The sequence below is a fragment of the Phyllostomus discolor genome, chromosome 3 (assembly GCF_004126475.2).
Source record: "Phyllostomus discolor isolate MPI-MPIP mPhyDis1 chromosome 3, mPhyDis1.pri.v3, whole genome shotgun sequence".
Taxonomy (NCBI): domain Eukaryota; kingdom Metazoa; phylum Chordata; class Mammalia; order Chiroptera; family Phyllostomidae; genus Phyllostomus; species Phyllostomus discolor.
The window spans coordinates 180,006,077-180,029,236 of NC_040905.2; the positions used below are offsets into that span (position 1 = coordinate 180,006,077).

Sequence of the window (23,160 nt, forward strand, 5' to 3'; positions counted from 1 at the left end):
ACCTAATTTTGGTGCAGATTTTAGGGTTTCCTAAAAGACCACATCATCTACAAAGATCATTTATTTCTTCCTGTCCAATGTGGATGCCTTTTATTTCCTTTTCTAGTGTAACTGCTATAACTAGGATATTCAGAATTACATTAAATAGAAATAGCAAAAGTGGACATTCTGGTCATGTTCCTGATCTTGCAAGAAAGGCTTTTAGCTTTTCACCACTGAGTATTATGCTAGCTGTGGGGCTGTCACATACACTGTTATTATAATGAGGACCATTCCTTCTACACCTAATTTGTTGAGCTTTTATCATAAAAGGAGTTCATGGGGGCCTGGACTCAGGAGCATGAAAACTACCACAGCATCTGGGTCCTGGGACACAGGTGCACTTGCTGCAGCAGTGGCATTGGTGTCTGGGGTGCAGGAGTGTGCAGATCTCTTGGGAAAAAGGGTCTGGGTCTCTGGGGCTCACTGCAGTGACTCCAGTCAAGAGGAGATGCAACAGCAACGAGAGTTCCTCTTCCAGTGAGTAAAGACAGCAGCTGGGACAGTTCCATCAGCTGGGACCAGCTTTAGTGAAGACCTGAGAGATGTGGTAGCAAAGGCTACAAATGTCCACAGCAGTGAGCCTTGCCAGGGTTTTCCTGTGCCCCTTTTCCTCATGAGATAAAAATCCTCTGAGGAGACCGGCGGCCCCACCCCATCCCAGTGCTGAGCTGCTCTGGGCACAGGCACAGGGTGATGTAGATAAAATACTTCCCATACTTTTCTGTGTGGTGGTCCTCAGTTTCTGAGCTCTGCAGGGTTTTTAATGTTTGTTTCTTCTCTGTAGTCCAGAGCTATCCCTAAGATATTTTCATCAATGTATAGCTGGTTGGAGTTTTTTTGTTGTGGTATTTGTGAGGGAGGCAAGTGTTGGGAGTACCCCCGTCTTGTTGACAACCCTTTCTTTAAACTCTTTTTGACTTCCATTTCCGGTATGACTTATTTTAGCAAAGAATATTAACTCTTCCCCACTCCTCGCCTACCTGCCCTCTGCTCTTTCCTTTCAGTAACAGCACCTCTGAGTTTTAACTAAATGTTACAGATTCCAGCCTCCCTTCTGGTAGATGCAGTCATATGACCAATTTTTGGCCAATGGTAGGTGAGGCACAATGGTAAATACCACTTCTGGGTCATGTACTTCAAAAAAATTTTCTCTCTCAATTTTCTGTCATCACCATTTTCCACATGTACATGCACCATGGGAGATGGTAAAAACAAAAAGAACCCGCTTTCCTTTGATGGCCTAGTAGAGAAGAGACCTACTGCCCCTTCTATCTTGTTGCAGTGTAGTAAAGAGGCTCTGGAGGCAAAATACCTAAATCAAATACTGGACTCCTACACTTACTAGCTATTTGACCTTGAGCAAGTTACCTCAGTTAACTGTGTCTCATTTTCCTCACCTATAAAATGGACACAGATACCCACTCACAGTGTTCTTGCAAGCATTAAAGGAATTATATATGTACTGTGCCAGGCAAAGGGCATGTGCTATAAAAATGTATGTTAGTACTTTTGTTGCTTGAATGACTACTGTACTATATTGAGTCATTCTGTAACAACAACTCAGGCTATCCTAACTGATATAGTTACTAAGTTTATGCAAATTTGTTCAGAAGTAGAGAGCAAAAAAACAAGTGTTCATATTGTACATAGTAGCCATGGTCTATTTATGCCAATGTAGTTGCAGCAGTCAGTCACGGACAAGTGAGGGAAGAAATGACATTTGGAGAAAGAACTGCTAGGAAAAAAAAAGAAAGGAATTGACTAAGAAAAGCCTATTGCAAACAAGAAGGAGGACTGCCTGGATAGGGAGAAGGGGAAATGCAATTCAGCATCACAGGCAAAATATGTTTTAATTTTTAATAAAACCTTTAAATATTTTCCTTTCTATGTTATTTTTCTCTGGTATTTATACCCGAGATGTGAAATGCCATATGGTTTCAGGCATCTGAGACCTTTCTCTCTATTCTAATGATCTATTCATGTACAATTTCCAATAAATAATTATTATAGCCTAATTATAGAATTAAAATCAAGGAATACAAATCATTCCTTGCTGTTAGTTTTCAAAATATTCTTGGCTCCTTTATACTAAAAACAAAAATAGAGGGGAAAACTCAAATGTTTATCAACAGGAAACTAGTTAGATAAATTTTACTCTCTCTGGGCCCTCGCTGGCATAGCTCAGTGGATTAAGGGTGGACTGTGAACCAAAGTGTCACAGGTTCGATTCCCAGTCAGGGTGCGTGCCTGGGTTGCAGGCCATGGCCCCCAGCAACTGCACATTGATGTTTCTCTCTCTCTATCTCCCTCCCTTCCCTCTCTAAAAGTAAATAAATAAAATCTTTAAAAAAAAATTTTACTCTTTCTGTATAATATAACAAGAGTGAGTCAGCACTTTCTGTAAGGTTTTAGAAAGCATATTCCAAGGGATTAATTTTGTTGTTGCTTTGCTCCTATAAATGTGATTTACTTTCCCTTTGTTTTATAACTGGTTTTTGTTGATATGAGAAAACACACTAACAGAAAAGCTACTGAATTTTATTCATTTAACCTGTAAACAGTATCTACTGAACTTGTATTTGTCTAACATATGTTTTATAGTTGATTTGCTTGTATTGTCTACACAGACACTAACACCCTTCAGACACGAATTACTTTTCCCTCGGTCTTTAAATGACTACAGCCTCTCCTTTCCACATCCTACTTATTTGACTAGAACTTCCAAAACGGTGTTCACTAACAACGGTTGAGAGGAGCATCCTGTAACATTCACTACTACGTGTGATGTCGGCTATTGATCTAAGTTAGATGATAGCTTGTTTGGGAAATATTTCTGGATTCCTAAAGAAATTTTATTTGTAACTAATAATAATTTTTATTAAATCTCTTCATGGCATTTACTAAGATATCATTGGTTTCCTTCCTTTGATGTAATGCTCAATCTTACTAAATAAAATCTCAGTATTACAATAAGCTTACCTTCTTAAAAATAATCCTTACATTGTCAAGATGTCCTACACATGTGAAAAGTGTTCAATTTGCTATTATTTTAGGATTTTTATACTTATCTTCATGAGTGACAATTATCTATAGGTTGTTTCAGGTTATTCTACCAGGTTTTTATTTCAGTATCTTGCTAGTTTCTTTTTTCTTTGCTTTGGAAAATAAAGCGCAGAAAATTTTTTTGGAAGTTGAGAGAGCTCATCTATAAAGTCATCAGCATTTGGTGTCTTCGCTGAAGGTAACCTGACTGCATGTTCACCTGTACATTTTTTACTATTTTAGTACATTTAGCTATTCATATTTTCCTAAAAATTAATATTTACTTATTTCAATCATATTTTTCAAATGCAGTGACAGGAGTTATCTTTAGTATCCACTTGGATTGGCTGAACCTCCTCTATTTAATTTGCCAAGAAGTTAGAGGTAAATTAAAAATCGCCCACTAAATTGTTTCTACCAATTTCTGCTTATTATTAAAATCATAATAACTTCCTAACTTTCCTTGAGCATTAGGAACATCTGTTACTATCTACTTTATTTAAAATAATCTTTGCTGTCCTCTTTTAAACATATTCTGTACCTATATTTTGAATGGTAGTAATACTGCCTTCCTCGACTCTTTTGAACTGGAAATAACAGGTACACATTTGCCAATCTGTTTACTTTCATGCTTTCCATTTAGATATTTTAAGAGCCTCCAGTATGAATCAGCTACTTAGATTTAGTTTTTTAACCCAATCTGAAAGTTTCTTTTTTTTAATAGGAATATTTCATCCACTTAGGCATCTTATTACTAAAATTGATTTGCTTGTTCTTGCTTCGTATTTAGCACTCTAGGATTCTGTGCATCTTTGAAATGTCCTTGCTTTTCTTTAGCAGTGAGTGATAGACCCTTTCAAGAATTCCAAGAAAAAAAAAACATAAATATATTTACATAAAATCTCAAAGTAGCATTCATAGTCTCTGAAATCCATCTATGGATTCCTAAGATTTAACAGATCCCAGGTCTAAGGATCTATTTAGTATTACATAATTAACAATCTGTAATGCTGAACAGTTACTCTGCTACCATGTCTTGCTGTGTTCTTGACATCTTAACTCATCACTGGCCTGGATTGAGTATTATTTCATGTAATTACTTCAGGAAGAGTACTTAGATAATATACTTCCATACCATTACATATCTAAGAATATGTCACCTTTACATATGGAGAACGAGTAATAAAGGTTCGGAAATCTTGAGTCGGAACTCTTCTTCCAAATCTCTGTAGATGCTGCCTATCTTTTGGCATTTGATATTCAAGGAAATAAGTATTGAAGCCAATTCAATTCAATCATCAACCAATGTTAAATGCACACTTACTATGTCTCATGCAATCTAATGGATGTTGAGGATAAAATGAAGAAAGAAAAAACAGTCCTGAGGAAGGTAAAAAAATGAAAATTTTGATAAATGTTATGAAGCCTGATATGTGAGAAAATTACAGAAAACAGAAAGATGGCATTTTCTTTGTACCTATGCAGTTGCTATCAGAACCTTCCCCTTACATCTTAGTCACAAAAGCTTGTTAGTCAATGTACATCCCCTTTTGTAATTCAGTGAATCTTTACATAAGTCAGAGATGAGTCAGAAAAAAGGCCCTCAAAAAACATCATCTCTCTATCATTTTTTTGCACTAGAAGTCAGCTTTCTCTGTACATGTGATTATTCCAAACACTGTATAAAGAACACAAGGAGGTTCATCTTCCCTCCCTCCCAATGTTACTACCCCTCCCAATGTTACTACCTACCACCTCGTAGCCAAGTCTCACCAGCTTTCTGCCAGTTAGAATCACCTCTTAAACCCCATAATCCCACACTGAGATACAGACAGGAAGGGATTCCAACTGCTTTTTTATTTCCCTCCAAATTAGGTGTTAATTGAACCTCAACCTGAGTCAGAGATACTGCACTTCGTATTAAAGTGGGTAAGGGTTGACACTCTTCTTAATCTATTCATATCTCTACAATGTTTGTTGCATGTTCTATGTTTGCTCCATAAGAATGCGAGTTTTTAGATTCAGTAGTTTTTAGATTTTCCCATATTTTTAACTTTAAACAGAATTAAAAGAAGGAATAAAATCATTGTTTTTACTTAGCTATCTTACTCAAGTCCCAGACTTAGTCTTAGACTTTTAAACCTTTTAAAGGAAGTTTCTGAATAATCCATTCTAATATTTTGTGCAAACTAAACTTGTACTTTGTGTGGACTAAACTTGTACTTCGATAATTAAATATTTTAAAATAAAATCATAAATGTGTACTCTGTGATAACTACCATTAATAAATCTCTATCAAGAATAAAACTAATTATAATTACTTAATTCTCCTCAATCACTTATTCTAAATAATTGCTTTTAAATATAAAGCACCTTCATTTTTTTTTAAAGTTATCAAGTGACAAGAAAATGCTTTAGAAATTCTATTAATAGGCTAGACAACTTCCTCTTTTCCATTTTCCTTGATATTTTTTTAAAAATTCTACTTTTTCCCCAGATTAAAAAGTTTAAACTCTTACTGCCTTTATTACATATCTACAGTATTACATGGAAAGTGGCAAACAGCCAAATTCTGATAATTTCTTATGTTAAGCACAACATTCTTAGTGATTAGGTTGGGGGTTTTTTGCTGATTAGAGGTGTTTTTAACTTTAAAAAACTGAAGCTCATGAAAAAGCTAAAAATGTCAGCCCAAACATCTAATGTTTACATTCTTCTACTCTGAAATTTCGTATGAACTATCAAGTTATGTTCCTATGTGATGCTTATATTTTTTCACAGTTCACACTTACATTTTTGTAACAAATCCCACACTACTTCCCTTAATTACTAGCCCTCAATTTCTTATATTTAAAGAAATATTTATTAACTACAATATAATGTGAAAGTTTATTGTGTTCATTAAAGACTTCTTTTGCTGGGGAGTTGGACACACACAAAGAAAAGAGTCAGACAATCCCAGCCACCACGAAGAGCCAGCAGTGCGTCTGTGGTCCTACCTTCAGGGGGTAAGCTGTAGAGCTGAGCCACAGGTCCAGCCACAGGAATAACAGGCAACTGGAAGTGGAAACAACTTTTAATCGTTGGGAGTGGAAGGCGATTTTTAGGGAAACACTTCCTCATTATCAGACTGGAGGTGTTGACAAGAGGATCAAGTGTCCTGACTGCCAAACATTCCTGTTTTATAGGAAAAGAAAAAAATAAATAATTTGCCTTTAGTAAATAACTGAACCAAACTTACATTATTTCAGAAAGTAATACATTAATAATTTTCAAGAGAAAAATGTCACAAAATGATATTTTAACATAATATGATTATAAAGCAGCTTTAACTACTCAGAAGTTTCTCTTTATAAGTAAGAACCTCACGTGGCAAATTTAGTAGTACCTTTCCTTAAACATTTTAACTAAGCAGAAATCAATACCATCTTTGGTACCAAAAGTCACCAAAGTATTAAGTAATATCCATGAAGAACTTAGGTGTATTTAGCAAGTCTAGCACACAAAGTTTTTTAAAAGGGAGAAAGATAGTAAGATAATAAAAAAGAAGCAAAAAAGGAACATGCATTTGGCTGAACTTTTCTCAGAATTTTATCAGTTATCATCAACAGCGCCTCTAATAAGTTGGCTGTTCAATTATAAAAAAAGTCTAAATATCATGGTTTTAAGAGTTTAATTTGCTGTCCTGGTATCTAATTAATCTTGTGAAGGGCTGATACATAGGGGACTTCAAACTATATCATAACACTATTATTATTGTTATTATTATTATTATTATCATTGACAACTGACATTTAAATGGCACTTTGACATCCTGTAAAATTTTCAATACAAATCTTCACATCTAGTCTGTCAAAATAGATGAGAAGTTAAAGCTCAGAAATGTTAAATGGCATAACCAAAGTCACCCAACTCTTCCTCATATACCAAACATCCATTGCTGCATATATTAGAAATAATAAAAACAAGTGTATATGATTGATAAGAAAAACGAAGCTAAGGGTAAACATAAAATGTGTGTTCTTATGTCTTTACTCTCATGCAGAAAGAGATTATTAGTCGTGTATAAATCAAGTGGGCACAACCAGGATAACTGGCTGGAATTTTCAAGGACCGTTTTCTTTCTAATAAGTACAGCCTAATTTAAAAACAAAGGACTGCACTGCACATCCCACTCCCCACAGCTGACAGGCTTCTACAGAGGCTAGAACAAATCGCACTGAAGATATCATCAAGAAGGTCTATACTTAGAATAGCAGACAGAACTAGGAACCCTAACTCCAGGTTTCACTTTTGTCCCTTCTCCATTTTAAAATGCTCTACAAGTAGTAATAAAGAAAACAGGGGGGAGAATGCTCTATCCAGAAGGAAGAACACTCACAATCAACAGAATTGCATTACCAATTGTAAAACATCCATAAATACCTTATGAGGGAAACACACACATAGCCAACTGCGCATCTTAGAAAACGTGGCTGTATGGAACCCCTTCCTGCCCAGTGGATACATTCATACATCTTCCTCTTACCTATGTGGGAAAATCTCACATTGCAGATATACACACTCAGCACTTTCTCCAACTCAGCCTGTGGTTGCATATGAGAAACGATTATGCCTCTTGGTTTTCAATTTTTTTAAATATATTTATCATACTTTTGGGGTATTTTTAGAAATACTAAGTTTTCTTAAGAACCAAATCATATTATTAATATGTGATCACAGAAACAGAAAAAACCTCACCTGCGAAGTGTTATAGAGAATCTTCATCCCATTGGCATCAATAAAGGCTTTCCTTCCCAGCTTGATGTTTGTTACACTTTTTAAACTCTGTAAAATGCCTTTCCGAATGAGCATGTTTCTGTGCCGATTATCATGGCGGTGCCAATCTACATAAATTGTTAAAAGGACTTGGACATATCCTCTGTCTACAGCTCTCCTGGCATTTGTTTCTTTAACAAAAGAAAATTGAGAAAGAATATTTTTTTAAGTGACAGGAGGAAGTGGTAGAATAAACAAATTGAAAATATAACCACAATATTGTAATGAACTCTTAAAAGAACTTTATCAAAAAATGGCAACCATATATTTAAATATTTTTATCTAACAAACTAAGTTCCAGATGGTAAATTATATTTTCCAGAAACCTGCCCATATATTGTTTTGTGGTTAATAAAAACGGAATATATTTAATGCAATTAGGGCTACATCTTTTAAATGTTAATACCAACAAAACTTTTCATGTATTTGAAAACTTATGAATACACTGACTTTGATTACAATAAATTGAATGGATAAGCCTTTAACTTACTATCTGAGAATAGGATTTTGTTAAAAGCCATTACCATTATTGTAACTTCCATTACAAACTTTGTGTTTCCACTGAGATTAACTATATTGGATTGTAGCTCCTATTATAAACTTAGTGTTTCCATTAAAATTAATTACTGTAATTACCTCCATAATTACATAAATATCCATGCCATAATAATTCTTAGTTAAAAATACTTATAGAACTTTTTTAGTAAATAAATGTAAGAAGCATTATGTAATTAGAAGATGGTGCTTTCTAATCATTATTTTTTTAATGTAGTGAAACTATATTAAAGGGATTTTTAGAAATGGTCAATTTGGGGGAGACAGAATGAACAGAAATCCAGTAAGCTGACTTATTATTTTTTAATTGCTAATATTTAAGATTATTAACCAAATAGGTGCATTTAATTAAGCTGTCAGCAAGGGAATCCTATCACAACATCTTAAGCCGCCCCGCATCGGGTCGACCTATTATAAGAGTGCAAAAGAAAGTGGAACACCAACCCATCTGAGGTGGTTCAGTTACAAAGAAACACCAGTCGCTTCCTAATCTAAGTTTACCTATGAAATGACCCCCTGCCTCATGACGTGGACATTAAGACGATGCAACAGCCAAGTTCTGCTGCTTTGAATTGCCTTGAAGAAATACTAGTTTCCAACTATGCTAATACATATCTAAAACATAAAATTTAAGACGGTGAAATCAACGTTATTAATGCCCTCTCAGAAAGTGTGCTTGTACATTAAAGAGCTGGAAAAAACTCCCAGGGTGGGGAAGGGGAGCGGTTGGTCCTATGTAAATGTTTTGAAACCTCTATTAATAGTGTCTAGCAGAGCTAGTTTTGCTAAGGCTGTGGCTATTTACAATGTCAGTTCCGTAATTTTGGCTGGCAATAGTTTCATGTATTTTAAATGAACATACATACTTTCTTTACACCAGTTAGAATATGTAAGCCTTTAGCTTACTAGCTATGAATATCTTTCCGAAAAACATGATCAGTGTAACTCCTGTTACAAACTCTGTCTCCACCATAATTCCCAATAGCCTAAGTTACATTTATAAGGAATACTGAAACTTTTCATTGAAGTTCAAATAAAAAAGACCTGCCCATAACTCAAACGCAGGTGCTGAGTGCCCCTGAAGAGAAGTGAACAGAGCCATCTGCAACTGAGCACAACTACAACAGTTTACTAAAGGGTGTTTTACTCATGCGTTCAGGACACCTAATTTACAATCAGCCTGTGTCTTGTCTTCCCTTTCCAGTTACACCTTGAAATCCAACTTGGGTTTCCCTCTACGCTGCAGCATCTAACCAACGCCCTGGCGATGGTCACTAAGCTGCACCGTGTACCTACTTTCTGCACTGTGTATACATACTTTATATTCTCTCAGGGTTATTCCAATAGTTCAATTCTTGTTTTAAAGTAAACTTCTATCTCCTCACCCCAAAAAGTGCTCCAAAATACCCTAGTGCACTTAAAAATAGGCCTCTAGTATATAATACTAATACCTAAAGTGATTTTTTAAATTTAATAAATCATTACCAAATATCGGATTTACCAACTAGTCATTTGTTACTATTCAAATAAACAGCTCTGGTCATTCAAACTTAAGGAAATGTTGTTCTACCCTAGAAAGACAATTTTGGGGAAAAATAAAACTGAAAGCCAATAGTACAGCTCTTTAGGACTAAAACGTTATTGTGGTTAAATAAATGTTAGTCAACCAATGAAAACAGGGGTGCTAATAAAACTTATTTAAAATAGAGTTACTGAGTATCTTGGTGAGAAAAAAACATGAACTGTAGATGATTATGATTATTCTTCAAAGGCATCATATCATAATAAGACCCATTTATTCCAATGCTTCAATTTTGAAGATAGTCCTTTAGTTTGTCAATTAACTTAGCAAACTGTAAATTTACATTAGTAGCCATTTTAATGTTATAAATTTGAATTTATGGTAGAAATAAAATTTCTAATAAGAAGGTTCTAAATTAAAATCATGTGTGTTATACATAATTATTCAAGATAGTCTTCACAGTAAACATTTTCAATGCTATGTTAACCTCAGTTTTTTAAGAAAAATACATAATATTTACATATTACTTTCCTAACAGGGCCTTATATGTGTATAGTAATAACATACAAAAAGAAAGTCATCATATTTTTGAATAAGTTGTAGATCAATAAACATAAATGACATTAGTTATGATACATTTATCAACTGTAATAAAAGATAAACTCAATTTTGACATTATATTATTATAAACTAGGTTTATAACTATAGACTAAATCTATATTTCCAGTTTAACACTGTAGATAAAATACTTGAAAATACAGTATCTAGTATTTCTAGTATTTAAAAACTTACTTGATTTTAGCAATGCAGCAAGAGTGTCTAAAGCAACCCTGTCAACATGAGAAAACACAAACAACAACAAAACTAGTAAAATTAATCTACAATAGTAAATTCACACAATCTTTTCAGGTTAGTAATTATTATCTATTCCAAAAGTCATTCCTGTTAGAGTCCATTACATGTGGTGTTTCTCTGTACGCATCTCTCCCTTCAGGTTAGACTTGAATGTATAGGAAGACTGAAATAGCAACAGAAAAGCACCCAAAAATTTTTTAAAGGAAAAAAACAATAACATCTAAGTCTTTATGTCAGAGGTCAGATGACTAAAACCAATAACTTATCTGTGTCTGACCCTGACAGAGTTCACACAGGAACATTATTAAGACTCACAAATTAAAAACAAGTTTCACACAAATAAAGTTTGTAACTAGAAAATTCTATAGACCCTTGTAGCTATCTGGTTGTAAAGTATTTTAGCTCTATCAAGCAATAATGCTAATATTTAAGGTGATAATAAATGCAAAATATTGGAACTAGGGGATTTAGGGAGAGGTGGCCGGAGCCCTTAATATTTTTCAGTCGTAAGGCACCAATGAGAATAATGAACCTAATTAAGATCTCAAAAAACTATGTGCCCATTAGAGAATCAAGAAATAGCCCCCAAAATTGAAGGTACTTACATTTTCTTTGAACATAAACACTCAGTTACACACAGTGAAATCAATTGCCATTAATCTGCTTTAAAAGTGCATATAAATATCACTATGGAGAACCTATAATTCAAATAGTTTTCTTTTTAGAAAGTTACTGAAAAAATGGCACTTAATTTCAGTAACTAAGAACATAATGCTACACATACTACAGTACCTCTTAGTAAGATTTCAACAATTATAATTAATTTGCATAAAAACATGTACATTGTCAAACTTAAGCATTTCACTCATCATTAAGCATTTGTTGAATGCCTACTAGATATCCACAAAAGCAGGTTCCTCATGGCTATAAAGTTAGAAAAGAAATTTATCTATTTCACAGATAATTTTACAATTTAGATAATGTAATAAAATGTACACATCTATGAAAAAGCCACCCAAGAAATTAAGACCAAAAGCAAAGCAGCATATTTCAGCCGTACAGGAGGAGACGCAGCCTGACCAGACAGGAGTACCGGTGAAGAGCACAGTCAGTCAGAGGACTGAGGATGGACACTGGTTCGCAGTGACACCTGACACCGTCATCACAAGCACACGCACACAGAGAGAACCACGTGAGGACGGAGGCAGAGACTGAGATGCTGCAGGAGCAGGCACTGAGGAACTGTACACTGACGATAAACACTCATTACTGCCATCCTCTAGACCAGCGATTTTCAACCTGTCCATCTCACGGCACACGTAAACTAAGACTGTGGCACATTGTACTTTTTGCCGATCTGATAAAAAATTAGGTATAATTTCAATTCATTCACACCGGACAGCTACTGTTGTGCTGGCTGTGGTTGGGGTTTTTTTATTTGACAACCAAAGGGTAAAGAGGACAGTGCCCTGGACCTAACAGTCAGGCCGTGAACGTTTTAAACATTCTTGACACACACCAGCGTGCCTGCCACAGCACACCGGTCGAGAATCGCTCCTCTAGAGCAAGTGAGCAGTTGCACTTTAGTTTACTGACATAAATAAAGCAACCATATCAACCTCTAATTACAGCATTTGTAAAATAAAAACAAAAGTATATGGTTTTAAAAATATTATAAGTTCATGCCCGTGACTTCTTTAAAAACAATGTGAAGTTTTAGGAATAATGAGTTAAAAGTAAATGAAAATTATATACTGTTTTTATAGCACTGAATCATCAAGAAACATTCCATAATTTTATAATTATGCAATAAAATGGACATAGGATTATATGCATCATTTTTAAACTGGTCAAAATTAAACATAGAACTAAATAGGTCTTCCAAGAGAAACAGCAATTTATAAAAAATAAAGTGAAAAAGACTTGTTCAGCAAGAACTGATAAATGCCAGAAACTATTATAGGTGCCTCAGAAATACTTGAATTCTTAAAACAGTTCAGGTCCATAGAACTAGCACATTTTATAAATAAGGAAACTAAAGATTTCGGAGTATAATTTGCCTAGAATCACATAAAAACTAAGTGACATGAAAAGTACATTTCTCTGGTTGAATTTCTCTGTTGAGAAAGAAAATTCTGAAATCAGAAATGTCAGTCTCCTCCAAAACGACATGTTGACATCCTATCCTGGAGTCCCACAGATGGAACTTCACTTGAAACAGGGCTGCTACAGATGTAATTAATTACGATGTGATCATAATGGAGTAAGCAGCTCTTAATCCATAATGAGTGGTACCCCTATAAGAAGAGGGAAGACTATTTAAAGACAAACACACCAGGAGAGAACCCATGTAATGACAGAGGCAGAGACTGAAATGCTGCAGCTACAAGCTGGAACTGCAGATTGCCAGCAATCCACCAAACACCAGGAAGAAACAAGGAAGGATTATCCCATTCAGGACTTAAAAGGACCACTTGCAGTGCTAGTTGATGTTGGACTTCTAGCCTCCAGAACTGTGAGAAAATACAGTTCTATTACCTTAAACCACCTAATTTGTACTAGGTTCTTTATCACAACAGCCCTAGGAAACTGATGCAATCGCTTACAACATACTCATAGGATTTTCCCATCTACAGCTAAGTCTTTATGCAAAATTATAAAAATCAGAGTACTTTTAGAAAGTCTTTCTCCCTGCTGGCAGTGGTTTGTAAAACATATGAAACAAATCAAAGTGCTTCTGACAGTTTCTAATCCTTGATGTTTGTTCTTCAAGGCTGACACAACAAGAACAGGATCCCAGTTCTTTCTAACTCCAAAGCCAGTTCTTTCTCACTCCATGCCTGTTCCATAGCTCCACTAGATTAAAAAAAAAATATGAAGTTTGGTGCAAAGTTCTCTTGATACTTTCACCAATATGTTACTTAAATGGTATTTTTAAAAACTTCAGTACAGAGGGAGGTGGGGAGGGATGGGTGGGTGGGTTGGAATGGCAGTAAAGAACAGAAAAATGTACTTGAACAATGATTAAAATAAAATTTAAAAAAAACTTCAGTACAAAGGAATTTCTGAAATTCTACAACACGTGTAAGCCAGGAGGAATTTATAATATAAAAATTACAAACGAATGTTTGAAATGTATAGTCTGTATTATGTTAATTGATTAAAACTTCTCAGTACCACTATTTTATACTTCTTCATGTATTTTTCCAGTATTCATGTGTCATGCACAATCATACAACCAGCAGTGGCTTAGAAAGCAGCCTGTGGCTTATCCACATAAGAGCAGTAAAGGAAGAAAAGCTTAAGCTCCAGGTACTCAGAAGCTCCATAAAATAGGGGTGAGTGCTTGCAATAATTTCCAAACCTGCTGTAACTCAAAAAGACAGACTTACAATAACTTCCAGAGTCGCTTCCTTCTAGATTAATAGTGTTTAAATCCCAACCATAAAATTGGGAAGGAACGGAAATCCTAAAGGGAAGCATGACCATTCAAACATAAATAATATCCCTCAATCTTCTTCCATGACATTTAGAGCACTGCTTAAGGGGAAGAAGAACTCTGATACAAATGCCAGATATCAAAATTTTTTAAATTAAGGGGGGAGGCCTTAAGGTGATAAAGAGATCAAGATATAAACATTTGGTTGATGAATGATTTTTTTAAAGATTTTATTTATTTATTTTTAGAGAGGGGGGAGGGAGGGAGGAAGAGAGGAAGAGAAACATCAATGTGTGGTTGTCTCTCACACACCCCCTACTGGGGACCTGGCCTACAACCCAGGCATGTGCCCCTGACTGAGAATCAAGCCAGCGACCCTTTGGTCTGCAGGCTGGCACTCAATCCACTGAACCACACCAGCCAGGGCTGATTTTTCTTTTTAAAGTAAAAATGAATTTTAAATTTTGTTTTCCTTTTTAAAATATAAAAAGAATTAAAGAATAATTTATGTAACAATATTCCTTTCTCAGTTTAGACTCACAGGTTTGTACATGGTTTTGGACATATTCCATGTTGCATATCATAAAGATTATTTGTGAAATGCTCCTACTAGGGACATTTTATATTAGAGCTGATAACTTGATTAAAATAGAATAATGTAGATCTTAAGTAGAAGATCAGAACCATTATATAAAAGATAAATTACAAAGTACTTTAAAGATCAAGGGAGAAAATGATATATAAATTAAAAATAAGGAATGTATTTTAGCTTTAACTAGGATTTGCATACACATTATGACATTACCTACCTAAATTAATTATACTGCATTAATACAAGTATTGTGCTAGTTACAGGAATCATCTCATTAAATCCTGACAACAACCTTATGATATAGGTGCTAATAGTACCATTTTACAGCCAGGAAACTGGGCCATAATAAGTTACATAGCCATGTAACTTACTTGGTATCATGGAGCCAGTGAGGAACAGAGCTAACAGGCAAACCCATGCTGCCTGCCTCCGGAGCCCACTCACTACACTAACCAATTCTGTAAGTGTGTTTTGCTAACTGTGATACAATAATTTTCCTCATCTTGTTACATTTCCTCAGATACTCTAGGATTATGTATGATTTTTGCATAAATATGTTAAGTCATCCCACCAAATAATATTTAATAAATAATTATATGTGCTGATTAGTTCCCATTTTCAAAAGGATACAAGCTAAAATACTTAACCTTTATTAAGGAAGGGTAAAACGACTGCAAATGTTCTGAACCTTGTTTATAGAATTTAACCAAATAATGTGGACAAGTTCTTCCTTATAAAAGAATCATAGCTGATAAAAATGGAAAAATGAAGACATTATAAAAGTCACTGTTTTCCAAAGAAAAAACGATCTAGGCAATGTCATGAAATATTACTGAATTATTAGGTGAAAAGGGGAAGGATCACATCGACTCAATGATCTTAAGTGACGCAAAGCAGAGTACTGGCCACCACCTATGGAACAATTCTGAGCAGAATAAAAAGAACTCAAATCTAATCAAGCCTCTAGGCTCTATCGGTCTACAGAAGACCTGAGGGATATACCTGCATGTTTAGATGACCCCCAGGATACAGTCATCTTAATCCACAATGTTGGGGCACTCTACAAGACAGCAGCACTCAGGCCCTTCAACAACTAACAAAACAGAACCCCCAAAATGGGGGACTGTTACTGATTTTAAAAGATTGTAAGACATAGTAATCAAATAGAACTTATAGACTTTATTTGAATCCTGATCTGAACAAGCCACTGCAAAAAAATATATACTTTCTAGATAATCAAAAAATGTTAGATGATATTAAGGAATTATTATTTTGCTGGGCAAAGAAATTACATTGTGGTAACACTAAAAGCAAAAAGCTCTGTATCTGATAGTAATCACACACAAAAATAAACAGAACAAATGTAATGGGCATTTGTTTTAAGAAACCCCAGAAAAAAAAGGGGGTGTAGGAAAGGGAAAGATGAAATAAAAATGACAGAATGTGGATCATTGTTGAAATTGAGTGACAGGTATACCAGGGTTCTTATTTGGTTCTCTCCATGTTTGTGTAGGTTTGGAATAATGTGTGAACCTCGTCTGGTCCCCACTCAAACAAATGGACTGTAAGTGGGCATTCTGTGACACCTGGAGAAAACTGGACACAGACTGGATTTTAGATTATATTAAGGAATTAATAATTTTGAGTATGACTATAGTATAGTGGTCATTTTTTTAAGTCCCTATTTAGTTGAGATATGCTAAAATACTTAGAGGAAAAATTAGAAAATATCTGAGATTTGCCAACAGAAATTCATTTATACACATGAATTTCTGTACATATACACACACATATATATAGATACATGACATCTAGGATTTGCTTAAAAATACCCCAACAAAAATAAAGCATGGAAGGAAAGAAATGAAAGAAAAATGGCAGAATGTTGTTAACTCCATATAATAAGCAATTAATACAACTACTCAAGATAATTACTTGGTTCACTATAATGTAAACTCTATGTATATTTGAAAAAATTCCATATAACATTTTTTTAAAGAATGACCTCTAATATAGCTTAAGGAAAAAATTAATATAACCAAGACACTGGAGACTGCTTTTATTTTCTGAGGTTGAAAGACCTACAAACGTTTTCAAAATAAGAAAAAAGAATGACATTATTTTGGCAAAAAAATGTATAAATTAAAAGTATGTTCAGATAATTGTGAGAATGAAGGAAGTAGTCATTAAAGATTGCAAAATTGGTAGGAAATATAGTAGGCACTCAATAAATGTTTCTGAATGAATGACACTCTATAAATGATCTTTTTTCCTCTTATAGTATCTAGAAATGTTCAAAGTCTAAATTTCCGTACCACTATACTCAATGAATTTAAAGTTTTCTAATTTTGATATACTTTCAAAGGTTAAACTTCATACTAAAGAAAATCTTTATCATGATAAAATCACTATTTAAGAACTAAGAAAGAACCCACCGTACAATTTACCATTCTTTGCACAGGTCAAGATGAGGAGACCCAGAATAATAAAAGAAAACTCTGTTTATACTCGAAACATTTACTCACTTCATAAGACCCGAATTCTTCTTACTAAATGGCCCGATGATTTTAAACATCAGTTCCACAACTCCATTTTTCCCTAAGAATACTGAATTCACAGCTGGAAGGGGGAGAAAAAATGTTTAATGATTTAAAAATCTCGGTAAGTAGCAATGTGTATACTTGGTGCAACATAATCGAAAACATATACTAATTGTTTAATAAATGTAACTCATGTCCTTCATAAAGTCCACTTTAACCAATCACTTTAAAATATTTTTTTGCTTTATTTTTATGGGAAGTTGCAGGAAATTCTAAAAGAAGTTGTATAAAATAAAATGTTACTACTAAAATAAATACTTTTAAAGTTACTTCATTTGTTTCTTCAATAAATGCAATGAACTTGACTAAATACCAGGCCATGGGGATTGGGAGACAAAAATCAACAGTGCCTGCTCTCAGAGAACAGTGTAGAGGAGAATGACAGAAACAGTAAACAAATAAATACTAAATTACTTTTTTAATAGATTAAGAGTTGTCAGGTATTTAGGTGACAACAGTGAGGAGTCCCCAGTCCACAGTGAACCAGAAGGCACTTCTGGAGACACTGATTGATGGCTGGGCTCTGTCCTTACAGACGAGGAGGCCTGGGCTAGGACAGGGGCTGCAGTGAGGGGCGGACGTGGCTCTGGAGAACCTCTGGGGATACAAACATGGATAATGGAATGGTAGTTAACGAACACCATGGGTATGAGCAGTTAAACAGAGTATCAAACAAAGACATACCAGTGGGAAGAGGAATTGGGAAAAGAAATTAAGAAAATTATAAAAGACCCTGAAAGTTGTTCATTCCTTCAACTATAGGGAATTGCCCAAAAGAAACAAATATTTACTGGAAAATGATAAATCAAAAGCACTGTATGTGAAATAACACCAACACTGATAGTAAATGGATAAAACATACACTTTGATAATGTGTGGAATTATGTTTTAAAACGAAATCTGCATTTTAATTACAGGTCAGATCTCACAGCACTCTGGGGAAGAAAGATCTGAGAGAGACCATTAGGAGGCAGTGTGCTAGCTGACAGGTAAAAACGACCTTACTCAAACAGTTGTAATAGGGAAAGAGTGTTTCACAGAAGATGCAATTACCTAATCAGAAAATTGTGCACAATATTTTTAGCTCTGAACAAATACTATGAAAATCATAGATAAACCACTTATTAGCCCTCTAGTGGTTAATCCAATAAAATGCCACCAAAAATGTTGCTCTGCAAGTTTCATATAGTGATTGTGCCTTCCTCTCTGTTTGTTTAGTATCCCATTAGCCCTTCTTATTTTGTCAGCGCTATCTTCCTTGTTCCTTAACTGGGGTGTTCAGAAGTTAATGTGTTTTATTTTTAATACAATTGCTTTACTTTTTTTTAGATCAGCTGTTTTTTTTATTTTCTAAGGTTTTTTTTCTTTACTATTTCATTTCCCTTCTTTCTTTACATTTATTGTTCTCTTCCTAACTTCTTTGGTTAGATATCCCATTCATTCATTTCCTTGTATGCTTTTTAATTATAGAAGTGTTCATTATTTACATAGTCAAAGCTATCTTCCTCTGAGCACACCTGTAGTCACACTGTCAAGGTACAGATATAGAAAATAAATACACACATGTATATGTGTACATGCATATCTACCACGTTGATTATTTTGCAGTGATATTCTATAATAACATGTACTCTACAATTTCAATATCCGGTGTTTTGTTAACCCCCCCAATTCCACAGTCAGGGAATAGAAAGAAAATCAATACCTTATGGGTTTGGGAACTAATATGAATGAGAGAGAGACAGACACACACACACACACAGAGAGAGAGAGAGAGAGAGAGAGAGAGAGAGAGAGAAGGAATGAATGAGGGGGCACTTGGCCTGAAGCTTTCTCTCCTAATTTCTCTTCTTTCCAGCTTCTCAGGGACTCCTATACATTTATTTGCTGCTCTGCTCCTTCCCTACTGATTGCTGAAGATAATTAGCTCCAGGTGACCATGCAGCCACATGCCTTCCTTCTCAGCTTTCCTCTCATCGATGAAAATTCAAACAGGAACAGCAGTTTTTCCAGCTGCCAACACCCTCACATTCTTCCACATAGTTCCCGTGAGCTGCCTGCTCTCCCCCTCACTGTAGGCTTAATGACAATTCTCAGGACTGTCAATTCACCTTGTTTTGTTGTTGTTGTTGTTGTTGCATTTTCACCCCATGGCGCCCCCCTGCCCCACCCAACCCATCCATCCCTGCCTCCCACCCTCAAACCTACCCTCTTTGGCTTTGTCCATGGGTCCTATATACATGTTCCTTGATGACCCTTCCCCTTTTTTCCCTCATTATCCCCTCCCTGCTCTCCTTTGGTTACTGTCAGTTTGTTCTTTATTTTAATGTCTCTGGTTCTGTTTTGCTTGTTTGTTTTGTTGAACAGGTTCCACTTATAGGTGAGATCATAGGGTATCTGTCATTCACCTCCTGGCTTATTTCACTTGGCACAATGCTCTCCAGTTCCACCCATGCTGTCAATTCACCTTCTTACCCCACATCAGTTTTGTGGTAGTGGGGTTAGGCAAGGTAATCCTCTTACCTTGTCCAAAATTCTAGAGATTTAAGGGTCAAATTTTCCTTTTCTATAATTTCAAAAGATCGAGTTAACTAAAAACTGCTCTGAAATACTCACAGTTTGCAGAATATACTCGTAAAAGCTGAAGACAAGGCAAAACCAAGCGATGATTCTGCAAATTCTGTTTGACCAAATTCAGGGTTATATTCAGAACTCCATTAATTCTAGCTTTTACTCCAAATTTTTTGTCTGTTTTAAAAAAAAAAAAGAACATAATTTATTCATATGTAACTTTGGATGAAATGAAGAAGTCATAAAGCAATGAGATTTTAAAAATTTACATTATGAATTCCTATTATCAAATGTAAAACTGACCTGAAATATTTAAGATTATAATCATTTTCTTGTATGACTTTAAAAATACTCCTTATACTTCTGAAATGTGGCTGAGGAGCAGGTAAGGGGCAGAGGCAGAGGGATACAGGTCAGAACAGCACACCGACTAGCATGAAAGGATCACAGCATGTCTGAGTCTGTTGCTTCCACACACTCAAAGGAACCCTGCCAGGTGGCTGAGAATCTCCATGTCTATTACCAATGGTACTTCCTTAATATTACTAGAATTCTTTTAAGACTTAAGTCAATCTAAAATCAACAGCTTATATAGAAAATAACCTAACAAATATTACCAAATAAATTTCTAACGGGATCTAATTTTTAACATAGGAGAGGAAGAGAAGAAAAAAAGGTCCTGTTTTTTATTCTCGCAAAGTGATTAAAACAGTAAAAACAATCTGGATCACAGGAATTTAAGAACGTTAAGGCTTTAAACCAAGAAAGAAAGCAGGACTAGCAAGCGGAGTTATTTTATCAAACACAGGAATTTTAAGTCAAAATGTACTAAATACTCCTGCAGGAAAATTACTTTCATCTCACAAGAAAAAAAAGAGAATACAGAATCATTGAAGAAATTACTGCATAGTGTTCTGAAATGAAAAAAATGGAAAACTAGGACAAATAATAACAAATAGCACAAATTGAAAAGTATAAAGGAAAATAAAATAAATGAGCTACAACTTAAAGGAGATATTAAAAAATGCAAATATAAATACATCTATGTCTTAATTTAACTTCATGAAAAGAAAAAGAAAGATAATCTGGTTCTAAATAGAGAAGAAAGTATACTGTAATAATATTGACCAATAAATGAGATTATCTCTTGCTTTTCGTTTTCAGCAAAAATCTCAGAAGCCCTTAAATCTCAAATATAAGAGTTAAACAGCTAACAACATATTTCTCAAATAAACTGAATATATGTTTAATAAGTCTTAAAGCTACCTAAGATACCTTGAAAATTAGTTATCTTCAAGGATGTTTTATTAAGACAACTGTTAAAAGTAATAAACATTTATATAATACATACGACATCCACGCTATATACACAATGCATATATACATACACACATACTTTTTAGAATAAGCATTTGACCAAATACTTCAAAGTTTAAAACCCATATGTATGCCACAAAGGCAACAGTAGAAGTCTTAAAAGTCATTATTGAGGGTTCAGGGAATCATAGACAATTACAAACTGACATTAGGTTCTATTGAAAGGATTCCTTTTCCTGTTAACCTAAATCAGCTTCTTCCTTTGTTTCATATTCTGTTTCCTCAGTTTTTATTTTTTAATATTTTACATGCCTTACTACTGTAATAAACAGTCTTAAAATTGTTCTATGTCTCTTTTGGTCTTATTAACTAGATTGTAAAGTTTCTGGGCATTGAGACCCTGCAGTACAAAAGTGGCTGTTAGTGAAAAGCAAACACATTTTACCCCCATGCTCATCAAAGCATTCCCATTTACACACACTCTAGCCTCAACAACATCCATGTTGTGTGCATCCTTTACACACACACACATGCAGGCACACACAAACACCAAGACACATTGGTGTAATTCTGACCTAAACCTCTTCTTCTTTCCACCACATGCAATGGGATTCCTCATGAACTTAGGATCCTCAGTTCTTGTGGGTCACTAATTGACTTCAGAAAGCACTCCATGACTAAAGCCAAGAAGAAGCCTAGCATTTTAGATTTAAAAATTTACCAGTTTCAAAGCACAGAGAATCCATGTCACAAAGATGCTTCTAGATTTGATAATCATGCAAGTGAAACCCTTACCTTTGGGTCCAATCTTTGCAAGAATAGAATGAATCTGCACCATTAACTCCTCATGCAGGGGACAGTCTTTGCTGGCATTCATAAGTAACTGTAACAATATTTGTGAACCACCTCTGGCAACTAAGAAACTAGCTCTTCGACCTCCACCTAAAAAAAAATTTTTTAATTTGCTTAAACAGCAAATTTTCCCACAGAATATCATATACAACTTATTAGCATCCAAGAAATATTTCAAATAAAGACTTCCGAAATCAAACACCATAAAATCAAATTTTGTTTTATGTCATTTATTTTAGTTAGAAAATAGTACAGAGAGTAAATACAAGTGATGCCCAAATTCCATGTTGAAGGCTTCCGGGGGTGGTTTGAGGAGCCCTGGAAGACACTGAAGACAAAGCAACAAGTGCACAACATACCGGCTTCCCAATTTCAATACTCAGAATAGCTTCTAGAAGAGCACCAGAGAGTTCTCAAAAAGCACACATGACACACCGTTGATCACTATTTACAAATAGAAATTGAGGCAAAAAAAAAAAAAAACTTACCAGCTGACACCAGCTCAACAAGAATGCTTAAGATATTAAGTGTGGTTTGAAGATCTTTCGTGTTCTGAAATAAACAGTTTATTTGCTTCATTAAACCATTGTAAATTTGTAATTCCCAAACTTTTTTCTTCCTATTGGGAACTATTTATATTTTACAGGCGACCTTCCAATTTCTCTAAGAACAAATATTTCAGTTTCTACTATTCTCGTGTATCACTTCAGTCTCTTCTTCTTGCCCTTAAGAATTTTTGCAAATAATCTGAGGTATTACTTTCAGAGTATCAACAGTATTATAAGAGGAATTTGTCTTATGAGTTCATTATCTTCTCCCAAATAGACAATACAAATAAATGAATCAAAATATAAAAAGCACTACAATGTATACATGGTGCCTACCCAGTCACCTAGCTCCCTTTCCAGAAGGCAACTGCATTATCGGGCCTACATATCTACCTAAGCATGACGTG

At 34.8% G+C, this 23,160-nt stretch overlaps 1 protein-coding gene across 10 annotated transcripts in view; it reads right to left on the reverse strand.

The window, feature by feature from the left end:
- The window catches only part of AGTPBP1 (ATP/GTP binding protein 1), a 138,683-nt gene that overhangs the window by 72,506 nt on the left and 43,017 nt on the right, over positions 1-23,160 (reverse strand). For 8 of the 10 annotated variants that reach the window (XM_036021798.1, XM_036021799.1, XM_028514352.2 and 5 more), the window contains 8 exons: positions 22,694-22,757; positions 22,149-22,295; positions 20,082-20,213; positions 17,391-17,484; positions 10,772-10,809; positions 7,825-8,033; positions 6,084-6,261; positions 4,409-4,465 (listed from right to left, as the gene is read on the reverse strand). In XM_036021798.1, the coding sequence (XP_035877691.1) occupies positions 4,409-4,465; positions 6,084-6,261; positions 7,825-8,033; positions 10,772-10,809; positions 17,391-17,484; positions 20,082-20,213; positions 22,149-22,295; positions 22,694-22,757 (919 nt within the window). The remainder of the gene's footprint in view (positions 1-4,408; positions 4,466-6,083; positions 6,262-7,824; positions 8,034-10,771; positions 10,810-17,390; positions 17,485-20,081; positions 20,214-22,148; positions 22,296-22,693; positions 22,758-23,160) is intronic. The other 2 variants (XM_036021797.1, XM_028514370.2) reach the window with 2 other exon arrangements.